Here is a 23,859-nt window from a genome sequence, read left to right as displayed (position 1 = left end):
GCTGACTCTCTCATTGGCTCTGAGTGAGAGCAGCCCAGCAATCACTTTATGCAGCAAAGAAAGAGGCAGGGAGGGGTGGAGGAAGAAGAGGAAGGCCACAAGGGGAGAGCCACATGTAATTATAATGCCACTGGGCTCTATGGGCTGGATGTGGCCCATGAGCCAGAGGATCCCTGGACTAAACCAAGAACTTTGGCTTTGAGGCTCGGACCTAGCATTGGGGGATCCAAGGGATAGTATGCGCTTGGCCTCCCAGCCCTCTTCGAGCACACAAAGCACTTTAGGAGTGTGCAGCATGAGCCTCTGTAACGGCAGAGAAGCCTTTGGATTCACCAAGCCTAGTTTAAATACTGGGAATCTGGCCTTCTCCCTTTGTCTGATCAACAGCAACTGTTACCCTGCACATTCCTGATCTTGTCTGATCTCAGAAACTAAGCAGGGTCAGGTCTGGTTAGTACTTGGATGGGAGACCGCCTGGGAATACCTGGTGCTGTAGGTTTATACCAGAGTCTTTCGAGACTGAAGGTTGCCAACCACAACAGTACCTAAACTTTAGGCTCAAGCTGCTGGCCTCCAAAGACCCTGAGTGGCACCCTCAAAGAACAGCTGGATTTGGTCTGGATTCAGGTATGGCTGTCCATGGCCTAAACCTGGACCTGACAGGCAGACCAGCAGCCATATATTTCCTCTGATATCATCGTCAGTTTTGTTTCGAGTTTAGAGAGGAAAGGGTGCCCAAGTGGACTGTGCCTGCCAGTCGGAGCCACTGCAATCCACTACTAGAGCCAAGGCAAGAGCCAAGGCAATCCACTACTAGAGCCAAGGCAAGAGCCAAGGCAATCCACTACTAGAGCCAAGGCAAGGCATGTTGCATGTATACAAAATTTGGCATAATTTTAGAATTAATATTCAAATTTGAAAATTTCAATATTATTTACATCATTTTGAAATTTGACCTTGAAGCCTACTTAGAAAAAAAAACCCCAAATTTCTTGATTAATTTTAAAGGCAGTAATGACCCTCTCCACCAACAGACTCCAGTTCTATAAATGTCAATATCCTCCCTATTAAACTTTCACAAACAGATCTATGAGAGATAAGAGTTATAGAGCAGGAAGGTCAGTGGTCACCCAACACAAAAACAGACCCTTTCTCCCTGGTTATCCCAGGCATATTGGTTTTCTTTGGCTGCATTCCCCGTATTGGGGTTGCCAGATCCTAAAGTCTAACCTGAAGGCTCTGGGTTTCAGTCTTTTTTTGGGGGGGATCTCTGGAGGAAGAGGGGATAAAATCTAAGAGTAAGGATTTAGATTCAGGGAGGTAGGTTATTTCCTACTTGGCTTGACTTTTGCCATTTATCCTGTCCTGTTCCCCATGTCCATCAGCCAAGGCACCAGGCACAGCCAGGTTCTTCTTGTAAGAGGATAGGTACCATCTTCTGGGGCTACTAAGTGCCACTAGGCTTTGCCCACATCCCAATATGCTCCGCCCCCTCATTTGCCAGGAACCACCGCTCCACCCCCACCTGTGTCTCTAGGTCTCAGGGCTCTTCCATTTCCCTCTCCCCCTAGAAAAACCAGAGATGTTTCAGGCAGAGGCAAGAGACTCAGGTGTGAAATAGAATTTAATTGAGCTGAGGGTTTCTTGGAATTTTTTTTCTGGGTTTTTGTCATTGTTGTTCCATTACTTGTCGCTGTTGCTCAGTTGAGGGTGAAACTTCCAGAGGTCAAAGCAGAAGTGACAGGACAGCAAGATGGTAAATGGGTGATGAGGAAGAGAGAGCCACGTGAGCAAACATCCAGAGGGTGATGGGAAGGAGAGCAGTCTGAGCAGGGTGCTGACCGCAGCAGCACACCCACAACGCACTGACCAAAATCAAACCACAAAGCATGGCACAATGACCCGTGTATTGCAGCAGCACATCTTGCTCTTATGTTTAAGAAAAACACAAGCCAACACAGCTTTTGGATCAGATGCAACCTAGCCTTAGGCATGGGCACTGCACCTCACACACGCACACGCACCACACTTGAAACTAGAGAGAGTACATGGAGATTGGCAGGGATGGGGAAGGACACACGTACACAAAGCAACCAAAGCAATTGACGATGTGCAGTTCACAGCATTAACAAACTCATATCAAGTTGCAAAACACAGACTCAGGCGTCCAAGTGGCAACAACACAGGCGCACACAATCTGGCATCAGGAAGCAAACATAGCCAGCACACCAATTCTCAGAGCAACCTCCAGATATGTGCACATTTGCCACACACCCTGGAAAACATGCTCACAGTTCACACCACTTTACACTTGGGCATCAGGATGATTCAAGCAGGCCCAAAGAGCAGACACACGCAAAGCTGGCTTGCAGCACTGCACCATGATGGGTGGAGGGACACTTCCTTCTTGACATTCTTTGGGTAATTCCAGTGGGGGGGGGGGAGCCTGAATTCACAGGGACTGTGGAGGAGAAACTGGGTAGCTGGAGTGGGAACTGAGGACTGAGGAATAGGGGAGATGGAGAGTGTGGTCTAGGACGGTTTCAGAGTCTGTGCACTGGGAATTAGCAGGCAAGCCGGAGTGTGCCAAGGGCAGTGTTTATAGGACACTCGGGTTACGGAAGTTGTGCCCAGCAAAGCGAGCTTCGTCACCAAGCTCCTCCTCAATCCTGTAGAATGCAGACAGATAGTTAGTGCAACTTATTTCATAGGTCTTGGTTCACATAATGGACACTGGCCAGGGGAATTTAATTCTCACTAAAACTTAAGCACAAAACGTAATTACTTAAGACCCATTGATTTCCATACTGAGACTCACTAAACACTGGTATAACATAGTCAGTATGAGTCGAGAAGCCCATAGTTCAAATTCTGCCTCCACTATGAAGTCACTAGGGCTGTAGGCCAGGCCCTACCTCTCAGCCCCATCTGCACCATAGGGATAATGTGTATATTCCTTACAGGACTTTTGTAGGGATTACTAAGACAATATGCGTGAAGTGTGCGCAAAGCACTGTTTCAGTGGGATAAGTGCATATGCATCCAATGGAATTAATCTAGATAAACCCTTTCCTGATATCATTTTATAGCCCAATCCTATTCAACGCTGGTGCAGTAGGGCTGCCAGGCCCATGCTGTATTAAGCCCTGAAACTGAGCAGGTTGGTGGTCTTCTCCGGGTAGGGAACATGTTCCCTTCACCCTTGTAGAGTCCCAGCGTGCTCAAAGGGGCTGCTCAGATCTGCACCAGCTAAACAGCTGGCACAGAACCAAGTAGCTTCATGCAGGTGTCCCCACCCCCCCCATCCCGGGCTGAACCACCCCCTTCCTGCCCTCCCCCTGCCCCAAAACACCCTCAACCTGCTCCATCAACCCCCACCTAGTGCAGCACTTACCAGTCCCCGGCTAGCACCACTAACTCCCTGGGTGTTGAAAACTGCTCTACAGCGCTTTTACAACATTCAGGGCCAGCACTGCAGGTGCTGCGCTGGCACTTGTTGACCTTAGGATTGGGCTGTTAATGGCAAAAACATGAATACGTCCTGCTTTTCCTTGTGTTATCTGCTACCAACTTTGCTTGGAATCCATACAGGACACACAAAACTCTGTAATGCTCAAGGTTTTGTGTTCAAGGGAATGGAAAAGCAAAATCCTTTTATGGAGTGCTTTGGGAAGCCTATGTCTTATGCTACACCAGATCTAGGCAAGTGTTTTTTTCTGGGGACAGGGTGTGTTGTATAAATACAGAACCTTACATGATAAAAGCCGAAAGAGATTCTAAACTTGCTTGTTGTATCCAGCATAGTGTGTGTCCCTGATTCCAGAATCAACCTTGGGCAATGCTAAACACTGCAATAGCAATTGACTCAGGAAACATTCTAAGACAACAGATCCCCTCTCTTGTGTGTTGATCTATCCCAGTCACACCAACACTCACTCAGGGGATGTATTTTGGCATTTCCCCCACTTCCCCTGCATTCCTACCTCATTAGTTGATTATATTTCGCCAGTCGTTCAGACCTGCATGGAGCTCCAGTCTTTATCTGTAAAAGTCAATGTCAGTTCAATAATCATTCATGGGAGGTTCAACAAGTGTTGTCGAAGGGTACAGACCTATCATGGTCAAAAGGAGACAGCCCAACTAAGTACTATACACGATTCACTTCTTATTGGCCACATGGCTCTGAATGTGTCAGCAGCTCATCTGAGTTCTCCCATGGCAGAGGTCCATAGGAGGGGAAGTGGACTACCCAAACCTTCTGGCAAACGGAATGTGAGTGCCAGCATCTTCTGCTGATCTCTTGTTTAATTTATGCTTAAACAAGCTAACTGAGGAAAAACAACCTGGGACATTATCTGCAAAGGGACAGAAGATGCATGTGGAAAGGGCATTTGGGAAAACAAGAGGGAAGGAGCTATTCCAGCAGCTGATTACACCTCAGTGAAGGAAGGTCTGCAGGAGAAAAGGAGAGGTGGCTGTGTCAAAATTGGTTGCAATCATACTTGCAATCCATAATTATGCCAGTTCTCCAAAGATGGAATTTCACATGCAGGGCCCAGTCTCTTCTATCCATTGCCCACTTCTAATTCAGCAGTAGGCAGCAGCTTCTCTGCCAGCTCTCTTCATCTCTTTACAACATCATTCTTCTGTTTTAAAAAATCAGTACCTGGTATCTGGAAGCTTTAACACACAAGTTTCCTGTTCCTTGCCCCTCCCCCTGATGTCTGCATGGAGCAATGAGGTTTCAATCCTATCCAACTTTCCAGTGCCAATACAGCTGCAATGCAGCCCCAAGGTAAGGGAGTAAACATTATTTTACCTTGAAAAGGCCTCCTTAACTGTCTGCCCCCCAAGTCAGAATGCAGTGCATGCCCTGTTGGCATGGCTGCATCAGCACTGAAAAGTTGGACAGAACTGAGCCTTGAGCCTCCTTCAACTGTAGAAAGAGATTTTATCTATACAACAAATCTATACAACAAACTGTTCTAGTTTTCACTTCTCTGTTACATCCCAAGAGGGCACCCAAGACATGGATTTCTACCCAGTGAGAACCTACCTGCCCAGTACAGAGTCCCACTACCAGGTCAGCAATGAAGGTATCTTCAGTCTCCCCTGATCGGTGACTCACCATCACCCCCCAGCCATTCTCCTGGGCCAGCTTACACCTGTGGGGACATACAGCAAACTCATTAGATTGACCTCCCAACAGGTCTTGAGTCCTTGAGACTGTGACTGAGCACTAAATAGCCCAAAGACTTTGGGGGAGTGAAGTGCCTTGGGAGAACTCACGCTTGGATGGCTTCAGTGACAGATCCAATTTGGTTGACCTTGAGCAGGAGACAATTGCAGGCCTTCTCCTCAACAGCTCGTTCAATGCGCTTGGGGTTGGTCACCGTCAGATCATCTCCCACAATCTGAATCCCTACATTTGCTGTGAATTTAGACCAGGCCTCCCAGTCATCCTGATCAAAGGGGTCCTCAATTGACACCACTACAGAGATAGAGCAAAAGAAGATAATGGCAACAGCCTCAAGGCACAGCCCCAGTCTGCCAACAGCAGAGATCACCTACAATTGAGGTTTTGGGCTCACCTGGGTAGTCTCGTACAAAGCTCTGGTACAGGTCGCCTAGTTCATCTGCTGAAATGTAGCGGCTAGGGTCATCGGGGGATTTGAAGTCCAGGTCATATTTGCCATCCCTGTAGAACTCAGATGCTGCCACATCCATACCAATCACAATCTTGTCAGTGTAGCCGGCTTTCTCTATGGCTTCCTTGAGGAGTTCCAAAGCTGAGGGGTTGGAAGGGAGACTAACTGAGATTGACAAGCATGTTTGGAAAGGCCTCTTAACAACCTGAAGTATCCCTGCTGGAGCAGGCCATGACCCTATGCCCACACAATGGCTCACCTCTGTGCCCAAAAGAGGGTCTACTGCTGCTGTTCCTCACTGCTGCCAGGTAAGCCCAAGCCCAGGATCGTGTTGCTCAGGGGAGCTGCAGGGCCTGGGATGTACTCACCAGTCCCTGAGCAGCTGTCAGGGTTGTGGGGAGCCCTGTGCGAGCGTCTGCAGGGCTCCCCAGCCTTCTAAAAGTGAAAGCGGAGCGATCACACTCCACTTCTAGTTTTGTGGAGGTGGAGCACCGTCGCTCCACTTTCACTTTTGGAACGTTGGGGAGCCCTGCAGGTGCCTGCGCAGGGCTCCCTGCACCCCGGGAAGGCTGCTGCAGGGACTGGTGAGTACATCCCAGTCCCTGTAGCCCCCCTGAGCAATGCAATCCTGGGGATCATGTCACTGCTTTCCCCCTGCCTCTGCCCCTTAAGGGGACAGAGGCCACAATTGTCAGGTTGCGGTGTCATGACACCCCAGTTTGAATAGCTCTGTCTTAGAGTGTTAAAAGGGCTTATATATTGATGAGCTCATTCCAAAATGGCACTTAAATTTTCTGATAATCTAATCTATAATTTCTCACTCTTTTCATAAATCCATAATTTGCTGTTTGTCATTTGCTATTTCTGCCCACGCTGACCAACTACACAGACACACTTATGATTTTGTGTTCAGTATTATGAGATTTGGCACCTTCTTGAATGTGTTTCTCTTGTTGCAAGTCAGTGAAATTTCTGCTGGTTGGTCCAATTCTTAAGGTGACTTGGGGCCCAATCCTATCCAACCTTCCAGTGCTGATGCAACTACAGCGCAACGGTGAGGTAAGGGAACAAACATTTCCTTACCTTAGGGAGGCCTCCATGACTGGCCCCACATTGCAGGATGCAGTGCATGTCCTGTTTGCACTGCTGTATCAGTGCTGGAAAATTGAATAGGATTGGGACCTTGGCTTCTTTTACACATACTGTGATGTCCAGATTAAACGGCTGTAATACACACCATAGGGATCTACCTTTGAAGATTGTTCAGAAACTTCAACTGGCATAGCCTAGCCCAGGGGTGCTCACACTTTTTTGGCTCGAGAGCTACTTTGAAACCCAGCAAGGCCCAGAGATCTACCAGGGGGGAAGGAAGCGTCTGACAGACACCCGCTTTAATGTATGGAGCCCCTGCTGGAGTCTAGTCAGTTTCGTCAGTTTTGTTGCTGCATGCCTGAAGAGCAGCTAAAGTGTCAGTTTCAGTGTCAGTTTAGCTAAATGTGTCAGTTTCGTCTAGTCACTAGACGAAACTGACATATTAACAGTTTGGAGAGACAGGGCTCTGCGATCTACTCAATTTGCCTCGCGATCTACTGGTAGATCGCGATCCACCTATTGAGCACCCCTGGCCTAGCCACTCAGCTATTGAGCGAAAAAGACCATAGTAAACACATTTCACCAGTTTTAAAGTCACTGGCTGTTGGTTTCTGAACCAGTATGACCCAATAAAAGGTGTTGGTTTTAACCTTTCAAGTCAAGTGGTCTGATCTCAGACACTGCTTTTACCTACATGATCCCCCCTAAACTGTGAGGTCAACCAGGGAGGCCTCACCCCAAGTTACATCCTGTACAGATATCTTGTTTGGAACAGGGCCTTCTTCTCACCTTCGCTGTTCTCCAAAATGTTAGGGGCAAAGCCTCCTTCATCTCCCACATTGGTAGCATCTTTGCCATACTTGTCCTTGATCACACCCTTAAGATTGTGATAAACCTCAGCACCAATGCGCATTGCATCCCTGAAGCTTTCTGCTCCAACAGGCAAAATCATAAACTCCTGCATGGCCAGCTTGTTTCCAGCATGGGATCCCCCGTTGATAACATTGAAGGCCTGGAAGAGTTCAGCAAGAAGCAACAGGTGAATTTCAGTCATACAGGTTGGAATATATTGGTGTGGCAAGTTTCAAGTAGTTTTTACTACTTTAAATAGCATGGCTTCTCTCAGAGTATCCTGGGAACTGAGATTATGTGAGGGTGCTCAGAATTTGCAAGCAATCCCTAGCCTGTCAAGTTTACTTTCATCGGCCCCCATATTAGCTAAGCAGGTTTGAAACTGGTTGAAATTCATAGCGTGTGTAGTCCTATCACTGGGAGGTATATGAAGGGGATTGTGGTAGGCATGTATGTTTTGATTATGAATTCAGCTACTTTGTACGTTCATTCAAGTTCTCAACTGCCTGCTCACCCCTTTGTACTCTCTATGTGAAATCAGGAGTAATAGATTCTTACAGGTACTGGCAGAATTAGATCTGAATTTCCAGCCAGGTCAGCAATGTGTCGATACAGGGGAACATCCTTCTCCGCAGCAGCTGCTTTGCACACAGCCAAGGAAACACCCAGGATAGCATTGGCTCCAAACTTGGCTATGAACATTTTAAAATGAAGAACAGCAACAAAGTACTGTTAATGTACATGGTGCTTTACATAATGACATAAACTAAACAGAAAGATCCCCGCCCTGAGAATCTTACAATCATCCTTCTGTCCCACAGTATCTGCCATTAATCTAGCCCTCCCCATCTCTTCCATTGCCTTATATAGCCAGGAAGCTTGCAATTTCTCTTTCAACCTGAAAATAGCCTGCCCCTCTGTGCCCACAATTTTTCCATTTTCCTATAAGCAGAGAGAGTAGAATTACATTTATTTTCTGTCCCATCCAACTCCAGCATGAGGTTGTCTATCTTCTCTTGCTCCACAACGGAAAGCCCCTGCAGAAAGAAACACCTCTTAAATGGGGAAGTCTGGGTAAAACGGTGTAGTGCTCTGGAAGGAAGTGGCATTTTTCTGAAGCAAAGCAAGCACGCACACACATACCCTTTGGAGTTAGTCCAGGAAACTGAATGAGCACAGTTCATCCTTGCTTTCCTGAACAGAGTGGGTCCGTGTATCTGAAGCAGGAACCTTAATAATAGTTTCTAAAACAGTTGAAGGTGGGCTAATACAATCTCATTGGCCCTAATGTACATGTGAACATAGAACTCACTTCTTTTACCTCTTTCGTATCTAGTCAAAAAGGTTTTGCAGGGTTTTGTAAAAACCCTGCAAAATGTTACCTGCTTGAGCAGAAATTAGAATGGGATGAAAGACATGAGTGCCCACCCACAAGCAGCGATGCTTCCTGCAGGCCTCTGAAAAAAATGAACATCTGTCTCCAGCCTCTGTTATATGCACAGCTTGGCCACAGAACTCTTCAGTACTTGAACAGCAGGAATAGTTTGAACCTCTCGTTGCCTGACAGCTGACAATTTTTGAAGCAAAACAAACAAAAACAAAACAAAACAGCAGACTCTGATCAGAGACCACAGCTTGACAGAGAAATGAGTATCTATTTCATGGGCGACTTCCGCAGTGATCAATCATTTTGGCAAAACTGCACTAATCCCACAGTATGAGGCCATGCCAATCAAGTGTATGATGCAGTCTATATTCACCCCATTCTCTTGCACCTTGTAATAGTTTTGGTGAGTCAGGCAGAGGGCACTTGAACATGGTTAGAGAGGTGGGCAGAAGCGTAGTCTGAATTATGCTTATAACTCGGCCATAGCTAACTCCACAAGATCTCTTCCCAGAGACTCCTGCTTCCTGTACTCCATGCTCAGCCAAGCTGCTTTTGAGCTTCTGAAAAGCTAATGTCTATACATGGTGTTGGTTATGCAATGGGTTTCTGTAATAGCCTCCAGTGGAAACAAGATTTCTCCATCCTTTGATGATACATACGCACACACAGACATACACACACAAACAAACGTACAGTGTGCCTCGACATCTAGAAAATAAAATAGAGGGTAAAAGGATAGAGAAAGAGCAAGGAGAGAGAGAGAGAGAGAGAGAGAGAGAGAGCACAAGTAGAGGCTAATAAGGAAATGAAGAACAAAGGGGGATCCTTACAGCGCTCAGGAGAGCAGGGGCGATAGTGCTGTTGATGTGGTCCACCGCCTGCAGGACCCCTACAGAAGGAAAAAGACACGGAGAGTGTCAGAGAGAAGCAGAAGGAAACAGAGACAGAGAGGCACATAGGACCGTCAACTCTTCCCTCTCACTTCAGCTTGAAGCCAGCAGAATTTCACCAGCCAGCATACATCTGCTATTGCTGCCGGTCGAAAAAGAGACCACAACATGCACAGGCACACACACAAACATACAGTTCTTAGAATCACTCCTCATGGTTCAGTGAAAAGAAGCTATAAAGGTCCTACCTTTTCCAAGGAATCGGGATTTGTCATTGTCACGCAGCTCTAGAGCCTCATAGATGCCAGTGGAAGCACCACTGGGAACAGCAGCCCGGAACATTCCTGAGGAGGAATGAAATGTGGAGGTAGAAAATGTCAGGATGAAGGAACAACTGAGATCACCTAAGCCTGAACTGCCACTCCCTGAATGTTGAGTTGTCATTTTTTAAAAAGGAAATTGCCTGCTGTTTTACTTATGGGGTTATAAAGGAAAACATGCAGGAAGATTCTTTCTAAGCACCCCTTATGTTCTAGAATTATGGCCCACTGAGTGAAAAAGCACTGGGATATCTGACAGGACTTGGGAACTTGTTAGAATTTATGAAAATGTTGCTTATTATATAACTTATATAACATATAAATGATATCCCTTTAAACATATCAAGCTACCTGCACATAAGTTTTTGCTTTTAAAAAAAAATCCTTCACAGTGTACATTTAGACCCACTAACCCCAAATAGTTTGTCTCCAGGTCTGCTTAAATTACTGCTAATATTAGCAATCCTTGTAAAGAAATAAATAAAATGACAACATAATTATTAATTAATTAATTTAATAAATACATATTAATTTTACAATTTATTAATAAACATGTGGTCAATTTATTTATAAATTAATAATTTATTAAATAATCAGTAATTTATTACTATAATAGGCTTTAGTAATAAAACTTTTTCTTAAACATATTTTAATAAAATAAAAATAGCATTTTAGTAAATAATGATAATAATATTAGTATCATCATCATTAATACCTTTCCCCCTCTCTTTCTCTGATAGTTTCTTCACCTGCAATGGCTAGAATCCTATCCCCCCCCCCACCAGCGCTGATTCAGCCAAGTCAAAAACATGCATTCTACATCCAATGGTGGAGAGGCAATCCAAGAGCAAAGTAAACATTTTTTTTTTTACTTACTTCTGTGTAAGCCACCTATGGGTTTTATTGGACAGGGCATTTGCCACCTCTTTTGAGAGTATATGTCCAAGAGCAAATATATTTTGGTCTGCTGATGCTTTAGAAACCTTCTTTCGATCATTCTGTCTCCCATTTCTCTATTTCCTTGTATTTCCAAAAATCCTTTTATTTCCCAAATCATGAAGCATCCGGTACTTTCTCACTTTTCTTTCTGCTAATTCACTTTTTGATCAATTTCAGTCCAGCTTTTCTGGACTTTTTTTAAAGATTTATCTTCAACTTCAGTACTGCAAACCATCCTTTTTTTTTCATTACTGCTTCTTTACATGACCTTGACTTTTGTAATAATATGCTGTCTTGGTTTCATTCTTATTTGCTCACTTTTGGTTCTAAGTTCTTGCTCCTCCTTTTCTTATGTCTTTGGAGTATCCTAAGGTTCCATTCTTTGTTTCAGTCTGTCTTTCCTGTTTAGCAAGGCTTATAACTCTGTTCTGGTTACTGTAGTTATAATTTTAATGCAACCTTCTCTTTCTTTTCCAGATCTTTCACCATTTCCTGTTTTTCAGACTTGTTTGTCTTGGCTCTCATCTATTTTTTCTACAACTGAGGGCACATTCCTAACCAGGCCTACTCAGAAGTAAGTCTTATTTTGTTCAGTGGGGCTTACTCTCTGGAAAGTGTGGTTAAGATTGCAGCATAAATGTTTCTAAAACTAACCCCTTGTTTATCCCCCATAATCTTCTGCAGTTCTTCTCTCCATGCACTAGTTAGGTTCTGATGTAATCTACTATTCTCAAGTGTGTTATCTTATAGCCATTGCGGATTCGTCTCTTTCTTTTCATTTCTGTAATTAGGCAGCTGACAATTCTTATCATTTTCAACTTCTTAATCTCTCTCTGTGTCACTGTTTCCTTCTGTCCCTCTCTAAAAAGTGTTGTTAATGCCTTAATTCTATTTCTTTTGACTGCTTTTGCTTTTCCTCTTTTCTGCTTCTTAAATATAATTCTTCTGCCTTGTACTCTCAGCTTGCTTGTCCTTCTTTGTATTGCGCATGTTTAGCCATGGGCAGACATTACATTACCTTGACTGTATGGAAAGAATGTGTGGCTGGAGGCAGCAAGAACATGCCCAAGGCCCACCTCCAGCATCAATGCGCCTTAGGTCAGATCCTTTACCCACCATGCTTGTAGCATTTGTCTGTAGGGACAAATGCTGTGTTTGGAGAGATCCTCCCTCAAGAACTGGAACTTTAAGCATAGGAACATCCAGACAAATACAATTGTCTGGAGCTGGACTTACCAGGGTTGAAGGGCAGTGGGAGTGCAGCAGACACACCAAGCAGCCCTGTACCCTCAGAGAGCTGCTCCCGGCAAGAGGCACGACAGCAGCCCACGAGAATCCATGGGTTCAGCTGTTAGGCCTGTCACATGGCATGGGCTGCAGGGAGGCGGAAGAGAGCAGCAGGCACAGGTGCAAGAGGCAGGTCCACCAGCAGGTTGATGGCCAAGTTGCTCCTGCGCAGGCGGGAGGGGACCAGGATGGTGGTTCTGCTGGACCTACTCCTCAAGGAAGGCCCTGAGGGCCAACCCATCCCAGTCGGGAGAAGACTGGTTGGGGAGGCTGGGACAGGCCAAGGACAGGACCTGGAAGGGGAAGGATCAGCCCAAACTGAGAGGATCTAAGTAGGAGGCAGAGGATGAGAAGATGGGCTGCCGCTATCCCATATGGTGCCTCTGAGCAAATTTGAAAAAGTTGCCCCTTCCTTAAGCTTGTGTGGCAGGGCTGCTTGAGATAGCCAAGGCAGTGCTGTTGGTTGAGGGTGGCCATAATTGAGCTAGGCCATTTTGGTTGCTGAGAGCAAGGTCAGTGCCTCATCTGCTTGGCCAACAAACCCAATATTCAAGCATCTCCTCTTCTAACTGGGAGAGTCAGCTGGGGTGGGCAGGAAAAATCTTTCATATCACTGGGTAGAGGACCTATCTTTCATAGAGCGCAATCCTAACCCCTTATGTCAGTGCCTTCCAGAACTGCCATAAGGGCGATGCAGCTCTGATTTAAGGGAACAAACCTTCCCTTACTTTGAGGAGGCCTCCGTGAGTGACACCCAACTGCAGGATGCAGCACACGCCCCATTGGCACCGCTATGCCAGTGCTGGAAAGCACTGACCTAAGGGGTTAGGATTGCGCCCTTAATCTTTCATGTATTGGGTAGAGCACCAGTCATTCCTTTATGGGATGCAAAGGTCACCAATGTGAATGGCACCCCCTTAGATGTGGCGCCCTTGTGCAATGCACAACCTGAACAACCTGTGGCAGACTGTATTTGAGGGAGGGGGCTAGGAGCAGTGTTTGTCACTGTAAGCATAATGGGCAGGAGGTGTGGCTTGAGGGCCAGAAATAGGGCTTGCTAACATACTCTTGCTTCTCCAACATGTGTTGTTTCTACACACAATTAAAATAATGTCCAAACAGGGCTTCTATCTTATCTCTCTTCTTTAGTTTACACCCCAACTTTGGCTTCATACAGCTGGTTCTTCACAAATGATCAAGTTCGTTCATCTATTTCCTGTCTTCACCCCTTTTCTTTTTCAGTTCCTTTTCTTGGGAATTCTCTCCCTTGTGATATTCAGATGGCCTAATTGCTTCCTGAATTTAAAACATGCCTTTTATCACAGGCCTTCCCAGCCTAGCAGGTCTCTCTTGTGCCCTCTTCTACCTCCTTGCCTTTTGTGTGTTCTTCTGTTTGCTTATTTGTCTGCCTTACAGCTAGATTGCGAGCCTGCAGACAGGTCTTACCTCCTAAATTCTTTTGCAGCGCATAGTTGTGAGTGCTGTATAAGCGATAATGGCAACTATTATAAGCACTGCATCCCATTGCCGTAGCTTTCCTTGCTCAAGAGGCAAAAAGTATATCTCTGCAAGGAAGAACTGGATTTTCTTTACCAGGTTCATTTTTCTCTCTGGAAGCCACAGCCACGAGATGAGTGTATCACAACTACCAAATGCTTACACGGAATGTTGATTAAAACAAATTGTTAAACATTGTTGTTTCTATGGCATCTAATCTTACAAGCACTACAGGTGTTGAATGCAGACAGCTGACAGTTTCAGGGGCTACACTCAACACCTCTGCTTTGATCTCTCCAAGTAAGTGGGAGAATAATACCCACCCATTGCTGCTGACTTCAAAACCCACACTGAAGGAGGCTTATTGCTATCACATGTCCCTTTCCCATTCTCATTTCTGCACCCAAAGCAGACTATCACAGAGTGCAGCTCTGTGCAGAGTGCAGCTAAAATTAAATTGCTCAGATGATTTTCCTGTGGTAAATTTGTGTGTGAGAGACAGCTTCACCCCCAGGCCATCTCCACATGGTGCCTGGCACCCTTTCCAGCTCGCTGCCTTTGGTCAGAGCTCATCTGTTAGCCCAGTGTGCTGGGTGCAGCTGAGACACCAGCTGCCTCACCCGCATCAGGACATACCCTTAGCTGTGTACAAATCCACCTCCACGGTGGGATTCCCACGGGAGTCCAGGATCTCACGAGCATGTATCTTCTCAATGGACATGGTGGAATTAGTCCTTCTTTCCTGAAAAGCAAAATGAGTCTCAAATGAATGGTCCAAGGAGAGACAGAAAGTCATCACATTGGTTTTGGTACACTAACTGATGATCTCTAGCACCGCTATTTTCATCATCAGGCACTGCACTGTCAAATTGGATGGAACTGTATGCAAAGCTTCAGAAGGATGTGGGGAAGAAGCAAAGATTCACAATGCCTTTGGCAAGAACCTGCCGAAAATATCTGCCTCCTGCCAAAGCTGAACCATCACTGCTGCTACATATCTTGTGCTGCCATAGTACACTGATATGCATAATCAGCCACCTGAGGTAGCTGGGAGCTGAATTTGTAGGGTAGTGCACATGCGTGTGCTTTGAAGACTTCGTGTTGAGAGCTCAAATACACGCACTGTTTTGGTCCAAGCAGCTCCTCACCTTCATAAGAAGATACAAATTTTGTAGGACGTGCTTGGTGAGAACGCACACACATCGGTCCTACAGCTGCCGAGCTGGTGAGTCAACCAAGCCAAAGTGGCACCCAGTGACTATCCGCCAACTCATTTCAGGCCGCCACCCCTAGAAGCAAAACTCTCTGATCAAGAAGGCTTTCCCCTAATCCCCAGTTTGTATCTTATGGATGCAATTGTATTGATGCAATGGTGAGGGAAACACACTTTGCACATCCTGAGGCCATCTCTTCAGGGTTGAATCTCTGGCATTGAAAGGAGATGTTGAGGCTGAGCCCAATGGGAGTCTTGGCAACTTTTCAGGCAGCCCAGCTTTCCTGGAGCCACTCCATTTTAGACAGGCAGGGCAGAGTTGCTAACTTTGCCTGTTGGAAATTCCTGGAGGCCTCTGTCCAAAATTTCCAGGGTTGCTTTCAGTAGTCACCTGGAGATTGATGTGGATTCCTGGAAGCTCCAGACCAGTCTTGGAGAATTGGCAGCCCTATGGCAGGGTGCAAATGTAACATAGATTCATTCCATCTATATACCTCTCAGAGGAAAGCCACTCTACATGCACAGTACACAACACTACATATGCTCAGTGACACTTTGCCTTCAGGCTCATTAAAAAGAACCTATTTTCCAACTGTGAAAAACTTGTGAAATTATTATTAGTAGTAGTACCGTGTTTCCCCGATAATAAGACACTGTCTTATTATTATTTTTGGACAGAAAAACACCAGAAGGCTTATTTTCAGGGGAGGGCTTATTTTAATGAACATTGACAGCAATTTTAATAAACAGGTAAATGTGAACAAATCATGCCCCCTGAGTTCTTCTTTTATCCTCCATCATGCCCCCTGAGTTCTTCTTTTATCCTCCATCATGCCCCCTGAGTGCTTATTTTATCCTCCATCATGCCTCCTGAGTTCTTCTTTTATCCTCCATCATGCCCCTTTTATCCTCCATCATGCCTCCTGAGTTCTTCTTTTATCCTCCATCATGCCCCCTCACTCCCGCTTACATACCGGGTTTTTATGTTGTCCTGCCTCAGCTCTCCTCCGCGGCACTGCTCTCAATGGCGCCAGCAAGCAAATCACTGGGGAAGAACAGGATGACGCGCTCACTGCTGCAGCTCTGATTGGATGCAGCTCGGAGCGCGGCGTGTGTTTCACCCGGGGGGGGGGGACGGTGCATACAGAGGGTACCGTAATGTAGCGTGTAGCGCAGGGGATCACCTTCACTACAGTAGCAATCTCAATAGGGCTTATTTTCGGGGGAGGGCTTATTTTAGAGGAATCTTACACAGTAAGGGGAGGGCTTATTTTCGGGATAGGTCTTATTATCGGGGAAACACGGTAGTAGCAGTAATAGCAGTAGTATTAGTAATATTCCACCTTTTCTCTAAGGAGCTCAGGGCAGTGTACATGGTTCCTTCCACCCTTTTGTGCTCACAACAACCCTGTGAGGTAGGTGAGGCTGCAAGAGAGTGACTGGCCCTGGATCTAACTCCTGAATTACTCCACCATCCTGGCTCTTAAGTCAGATCTTCGTTCAGTCTGGAAACACTGGTTGGAAGCGGCTCTCCAAGGTTTCAGAGAGAGAAAGGGTTTCGACTCTACCCAAAGATGCCAGGGATGAACATGGGACCTTCTGCATGAGCTCAGACAGAAGGAGCCACTTTGGGAAAATCTCCCTCCCAGGTTAACAGGGATTACCAAAATCCAGGGAATTAAGGTTTTCCCCTTAACAACAAACAGCAGCAAAATGTAAGCAGTCTGGGAGTTGTGACAGCCCGTTCACACCTGGGTGAACTGAGACCTGGCAGATAAAACAGTAAAAGTACAAGAAGTTTATGAACAGGTTGCAATATACCAAAGCAACGGAGGGGAAAATGCAATCATAATAAGCATTTTTGGGGGTTGAAATCCTAAGCATGCTTACTTGGGAGTAAACCCACTGAACTCAATGGAACTTACTTCTGAGTTAACATGCATAGGATTGTGGTCTTTCTCAATAAGCATTCAATAAAGGGAAAGTGGGGGGGGGGGAAGGCTGCCATACTGCTCCAGGTTCTTGCTCATTTGTTTTTATTTGCTCTTTTTTTTTTAACTTACTAATGGGACTTCAGGCTCTGGGTCAGCAACTTTTAGCAAGATGGAGACGCATCCAATGCATCTTGTATTGGACCTGGGCAAATGTGCAAAGGTGTGCGTTTGACGCTGCCTTTTAACCTGTTTTCACCTTTGGATGGGTATTTGGGGACACCTGAACCACCTGAATTTCCTGTGTCAGAAAATCAAGAGAGCTTCACGGTCCAATGAGTTGGCTCCAAACCAGGGTCTTTGTTTACCAGTTAGTCGGGAAAGAAGAATATCCCCAAACAATAAACAGCAAGACAATAAAGCAAAGATGGCTACCGCCTTTGAATGACTCAGCAACTCCTTCAGAATGCTGAGGCATTGCAGGAAACTCTGAGGTAATAAAAAGGTCCAAAACAGGAGAAAAGTTGACCAAAAATAGGAGGAAATCAGGGATTTTCACCACATGCCTCATCTGTGTTACTGAAATTGTGGGTCCAGTTTCCTTTTCCCTGAACCGGACTGTTGCCTGTGAGAAAAGGATTACATTTCTCACAATGGGACATTACCACCAGAGAACTGATGCTGTCGTTGCTACCAGTGTGAGCGTTGTGGCACGAACCCAAGGCAAGCCCAACTGCTTCAGCCCAAGGATCACCTGGGCCAGCATACTATTTGTCACAATGGCCTACCCTCCACCATTTTTTAGCAAAGTAGCAAAACTATTTTTGATTTTGCTACTCTGTACCATGTATCAAGCCCTTGGTGGGCTCCCATACAGTGACTGGTCAGCTTGGCGAGTGACAACTTGTGTAGATCAAGGTTTTCAGCTGTTGGAAAAAGACCAATGCAGCAAGAGAGGTGACTTAAGCAAAGTCCACTTCCCACCTAAAGGGGAATGAATAGGTGTCCACTCAAGTGTCATGGAAGAGGCTGAGTACAGAACAAAATAGAAATATCCCTTGGGCCCACATTATACAGAGTGAAAATAAACAGAAATTTAGTAAATCATTCTGCCAATAAAAATGCACATTGTGCAAAAAGAGTAACATAATAATTACCTCTGGGATGTGAATAAATGCATTCAGAAGGCTGATACTAGCAAATAATCAGTAAAAGTATAAGCGACAAAGTTATACATAATCCCAATGGGCAATTCCTGCTGAAGGCCAGGTGAACCAACTGCAATTCATCTGTGCCAGATGGATTTTGGCCAAATGGTCTTCATCAGTGGTGCTCCAGAATTTGACATATGGCAGGTATACCTCCCTCCATACGCTTACTGAAAAAGCTGTTCTATGAGAAAGCATAGCCACTAAGAGTAAGTTCTCATGAAGTTTGCAAATACTTATTGGAGTGCTCACAAGCTAGTGCGTATAGCTTGGTCCTGTATTCAGCAATCAAAGCCAAAGTGCGAAGATTTGAAAGGTCACCTGCCATTGAGGGCTTCATGTCTGTCTCTGCCATGCTGCCCTTAATTTAATGGCTGTCAAAATCTGCCAGTTTTTTCCCCCACAGTATAGTGTTTCTCAAACTGTGAGTCGGGACCCACTAAGTGCGTCGCAAGTCAATTTCAGGTGGGTCCCCATTCATTTCAATGTGCATTTTATTTTTAATATATTAGACTTGATGCTACCATAGAATGTGGCTGCACTGGAGGAAATGTTACAGATCTGTATTTTTAACAGGCTACTATATGCTTTAAACAATGATAGTCAATGGGCTTACTTCCGGGTAAGTGTGAATAGGATTGCAGCCTTTGGGATGTTTGGGGCATTTTTTTAAACAACTGCTTGGGAGGGTTCAGAGGTTACTTAATTGATTTGATTTGGTTGTATGGGGGAGTGTTAAAATTTTTCCTGCTTGATGATGTCACTTCCAGCTATGACATCACTTCTGGTGGGTCCCAACAGACATTCTAAAAAGTGGGTCGTGAAGGTGCAAAAATATTTGAGAGCCACTACCATGGTAGTGCTAGCCTCTGCCTTTGCTATTTGTGTGGATGCATGTTAAAAGGAGAGTTGTCGCCAAAACATCTGGGGAATTTTGAGAGATGCCAAAAGACTTTGGAAGATTCTAACTAAATTTATCAGGAGGGTTCTGTACATTCCTAATAAAACTGCCTGTTCACATTTGTCTTCACACTAGAAGTTCATATGAGCAATCACATTTTCTATGTTAAGTGTAATTTTTCTACATAGGCAATAACATAAAATCCAGCACCGCCCTTGCTCTGAGAGGCAAACTGGATGATCTGACCTTGAGCCTGTGAAATCACTGACACTGATCTAATCTCTAAAGTGTGCTACTCTGGAAGGCTTGGGGAGGAGACAACAGTTTCCATGCCCCTGGGATGAAGACAATGGAGATTTAAGGACTCCCTTGTGAACAATTTTGTAGGAAAACAAAGAAGAATCCATTTATTTTTACCCTGCTATGTGTATGGGGGGGGGGGGGACACTGTGCATCTGTAAAAGATCATGTATGGCAGTACTACAGAGACTGCAATGCACCTCTAGATAAAGCTTGATGTAACCCAAATGTTTATATATTTATATCCACTTTTCAGCAAAGTTTGGCTCCCAGTGGGTATATCTGGGCTCAAATTTCCATTCAGTCATGAAGTTCAGTAGGTGACCTTGGGCCAGTTACTCTTGATAAACCTAATGTATCTCCTTGATAAATACTTGTATAGTGTGTGAAAACACGTAATGCTAAAGATTGCTTAAATATCTTGCTTACATTTATTTAAAGATATATCTTTGCTTTTCTTTGCAAGTGTTTTGAAAGCTAGATCTTGGTTTCTGTAGTGTTTTATTTGTAATTGTATTGTGTTCTTCAATTTTTTTTGTTCGTTCACAAAAATTAAAATTTTTTTAAAAAAATTTAAAAATCCAACTCACAGGATTGTTGAGAGGACAAAATGGTCTGGTGGTGGTAGAGGGCAGGGACAATCAACATACGCTAGTCTAAGCTTCTGGGAAGAAGAGTGAGATAAAAATGTCATGCATGAATGAATGAATGCTGTATGCCATAAAAAGTATGGAATGTCTGCTCTTCAATCTCTTGTTATAACCGCCCTCTGAAGTTGATGTGCATTGCAGTACCAACAGCCCGTTGTTGGAACAGCAGAATTATAACAGAAACTCTTTGGCTGTAGGGATTGGGGGATACAGATATTTTTTCACCTGGACATGCCTCATTATTGGATACTTAGCCCAAATAAATAAAACACCAACAAAGCTATGTCCTTTCCAGGGATCAATGCCCTCCCATGAGGGATTCTTAAAAAAAAAAATGTCCTTGTCAAATGTATGTTTTAGCACATGTACCTACCTCCATTTCTTCTTAACAAAGAATGTGCTATAGGTGCGGACTTTGTGCTTGAGCAGTGGAGATGGTAAGCATGGGGTGGGGGGAGAAGATGTGCTTCCATCTTAAAATTATTGCCTTTATTTAACATCACTGCTTCTCTTCTTCTCAGAGCACCTACCATATGATTCCCAGGCAGTGTCATCCAGTTTACCTGTTTAGTTTAAGAATAGAATTGTAGCAGGAGTCTTCAGACCATTATCTAGTACAGAAACACATAGACCATTGGCACCAAGGGAAAATATGGAGTATTTGCCTACTGGTTTCAGTGTACAGCATCCACCCGTAGCCGCAGGTCTGGTTTCTCTTGTTTCAGTTATCCGTAGATTGAAAATATTCAAAAATATTTTTTTCTGCATTTTACGGGTGCAGCGCAGTGTCTCTCTACAGTCTCTCTTTGGAGTCTCTCTCCAGCTCTTGTTGTTCCAGCATGTTCTGGCGTTCCCACTTTCTCCCCATTGGTAGGATGTAGCTCTGTACTTGGGCTCAGCTGGGCTTTGCACTCCCTGGCATGCAGGAGCCACTGGAAATAGCGTCCAGGGCTGGACAAAATGGCCAATGGGGGGAGGGGAAGCAGAAGCAGCAACAGGAAAAATGACACGAAACCCTAACTCAGGGCACAATCCTAACCAACTTTTCAGCACCAACGTAAGGGCAATGCAACTCCAAGGAGGCCTCTGTAACTGCCCACCAACTGCAGGATGTCCCACTGGACACTGGACATGTCCCACATGTCCCACTGGAACAGCTATGCCAGTGCTGGAAAGTTGATTAGGATTGTGCCCTTAGTTTCACAAATTTCACAGCCTAACTCTGGCAGGGAAAATTTCCCAAGTTAGGTTGTGTAGGCGCCCGGGCAAACAGAAAATGACTTATATATAGGGGGTTCACTACTATCCACGGTTTCAGGTATCCGTGGTAGGTATTGGAATGTATCCTCTGTGAATATGGGGGGACACCTGTATTCTCTAATATTCACAAATATCTGATTTGTGTTTATCTGTCAGCTTGCAGACAGACTGTCCAGATTGGCTAATTTTTATGATCAAAGGCTTTCAGGGCAGGCAATTGTGGAAAGGATGTTGGTAGATGAATTCAGTCATTCTTCCTCCCAGTAAGCTCTCCCACCAACAATCAGTTGGCCTGTCTCCTTGTTGAATTGACCCCTTCTTAATTGTTGCTAAGCCCTCTGGCTCGCTACTGCTATAATCAGGAAGGAAGAATTAATGTTAATGCCAATGCCATGCTGACCTTATGCTATGCCAGAAAGCGATTTATGGACCCCCCCACCACCTGCATTGTGTGTGACGCAGAGGGCAGGCTACAGAAGAAAGGGGGCAGAATGGAGAAAGCTGTCGTGCTGCAAAAGGAAGATGAGGAGGAGCAATGAGGATGGAGCGCACCACAGCATGGAGCAGACAGGAGGGCCAGAGGTTCAACATGTAGCGCAGTAAGGTTTTTAGTCTCCCTTCTGTTGTCCTAAACAGTAGAAATTGCAGAAATTGCATGCCAGCAGAAGCCTCCAGAATCTGGAAGCTTCAGCCAACAATATTGGGATTCTCTGAAGCCCACGCAGATCTGTGTTCCCCTCCCACCTTCTTCCCAGCACCTTCTGGGCTGGTGTCCCCCCATCAGCTGCTTCAGCAGCTGCTCTGCATATTGAAATGGCTTGCACAGTCTTTCAGATGCCACAGATGCTTCCTGGAGAGTGCCAAGACCCAGGACTATAGAAACCTCTCTGCCACGGGGACAGAGGGAGCTGTAGTAACCTGGCATCTGTGCTTGAGTTTGTGTGAGGACTCCAGTTCCGCAGCAGAGTCCAAGCCATAAGCAATATATACCACATCACTCCTAGTCGCTCATCAGCACTGATCCCAGCTTTGTGTCATTTCAATTCTGATGGAGGTTGCAGAAAGCTGTTGTCTTTGTGCCTGCTCAACTTTTCCCCAGCCCTTCCACTTCCAGGGGTCCTCAGATCCAGAGGCAGGACTTCTCCTAGGTCTCCTTAGTTGCCACTTGTCTCCTTCCACCCTTCCCCTCTCTGACTCTCTTATCCTCATCCTCCCAAACCAGCAGTGGGAAGAAAACAGAGGCAACAGCAGTGGCACAGTCCTGAAAGGAGGTCAGGGCCAGATAAACAGGGATAAGGGATGGGATAAGAGGGGGTGGGAAGGAGAGAGATGCACAGCTGGAAACCCAGAAGCAACCACTGGGATCAAGGATACAGGCTGTGGGAAGCAGGTTAAAGGAGAGCTACCTTTGCACGCAGTGCTGCTCTAGCCTTTCCAAGTCAGCCACTGCTTCCAGTAGCACCCTGTCCACCCGACATTTTCTTCGTGTCTCCTAGGTTTGTTTGTATCCTTTTTGTGTTCTTAACTGTTCTTTTTTTTTTTTTTTAAAGAAAAAATGAATAATTTTTTAAATACGTCCAAGGCTTCTATTCAAGTACCACCAGGATACTATCCTGGGAAGCACACTGCAGTCCTAAGGATATTGCATTTAGCCTTACTTGACTGCCTTTGCTTTTCCTACCCTATTCTCAAAAAGAGCACCAGGAGTCCACCATGTGATGACTTTTCATTTCTTGAACACCAGCGTCTGCAACCTGGCTCACTGTCTGTAAAATTTGTGGGTAAAGCAGTTTGATCCCTGGGGTTAAAAAGTCCCATCCCTTGCCAGAATCCTCTCCCATCTCCCCCAAAGAAGGCTTGGTATCAGCACCCTGCTCCCTCCAACACCAAATATCTCCACAACAGAATCCCAGAGATATTTGCAGCCAAATGTGGAGTAGGAGGCTCAAGTGTCAATCAGTATGAAGGAAGGGGGAAAAAAAGGATGGGAAGAAAAAAAAGAGAAACAGTTTGGTGGTGAGTGGGGAGGGAGGGAAGAGAATATTTTGACACACTTAAGGTGGAATGTTAGAACCTGGGCTTAGCCATGGGGAGAGGGGGAAGTCACTTACCTTCCTAGGATAGCAGCAGGAAGGCTGGCTGAGGCAGCAGCACTGCTAAGAGGTGTTGAATGAGGAGATGGAGGATGCAGGACCTGAAGGGGAGCTGCTGTGTCCTCTGAGCCAGTGGCAGGAAGAGCAGCAGCAACAGCAGTGATGGGATGGAGCCGCCCCTGATAGGGCCTGGGCGGCAGCATGTGACCCAGAGCCGAGATGAGTCAGGATTTCAAGGGAGCTTTGCAAACAGCACGTAGAGGATGGAGCGGGAGGGGGGAGAGGGAGGGGTGGGGGTGGCGCAGGAATGAGATGTCAAAAGCAAGTCTGGCTTCATTATCAGCCTTTTTTTAATTCACCCAGTCAAAACACACAAGCACCCCCCCCCCAG

General features: G+C 45.5%; 1 protein-coding gene and 1 pseudogene across 1 annotated transcript; one reads left to right on the top strand and one right to left on the bottom strand.

Moving 5' to 3' along the window:
• The first annotated feature begins 379 nt into the window (after positions 1–379).
• Positions 380–499, top strand: LOC136642808 (5S ribosomal RNA; annotated as a pseudogene).
• A 1,107-nt stretch (positions 500–1,606) lies between these two features.
• ENO2 (enolase 2) lies at positions 1,607–23,648 on the bottom strand. The gene is made up of 12 exons (XM_066613857.1): positions 23,487–23,648; positions 14,549–14,654; positions 10,118–10,213; positions 9,810–9,868; positions 8,560–8,629; positions 8,151–8,284; positions 7,530–7,752; positions 5,592–5,789; positions 5,290–5,491; positions 5,057–5,165; positions 3,984–4,042; positions 1,607–2,669 (listed from the first exon to the last, which is right to left on the bottom strand). The coding sequence occupies exons 2-12, from the start codon at positions 14,631–14,633 to the stop codon at positions 2,600–2,602; spliced, it is 1,305 nt and encodes a 434-aa protein (XP_066469954.1). The 5' UTR covers positions 14,634–14,654; positions 23,487–23,648; the 3' UTR covers positions 1,607–2,599.
• Positions 23,649–23,859: the final 211 nt, after the last annotated feature.

Source organism: Tiliqua scincoides, chromosome 2 (genome assembly GCF_035046505.1).
Source record: "Tiliqua scincoides isolate rTilSci1 chromosome 2, rTilSci1.hap2, whole genome shotgun sequence".
Lineage (NCBI taxonomy): Eukaryota > Metazoa > Chordata > Lepidosauria > Squamata > Scincidae > Tiliqua > Tiliqua scincoides.
The sequence above is the reverse complement of the archived record's forward strand: the minus strand, read 5'-3'. Positions and strand labels throughout refer to the sequence as shown.

Coding starts and splice junctions, on each gene's coding strand:
- ENO2 (XM_066613857.1), bottom strand. CDS start 14,633: ATGTCCATTGAGAAGATACATGCTCGTGAGATCCTGGACTCCCGTGGG. Junction 8,630..9,809: donor CCCCTGCTCTCCTGAGCGCT/GTAAGGATCCCC, acceptor TTCTTTCTGCAG/GGGCTTTCCGTTGTGGAGCA. Junction 4,043..5,056: donor TGGGACTCTGTACTGGGCAG/GTAGGTTCTCAC, acceptor TGACTTTTACAG/ATAAAGACTGGAGCTCCATG.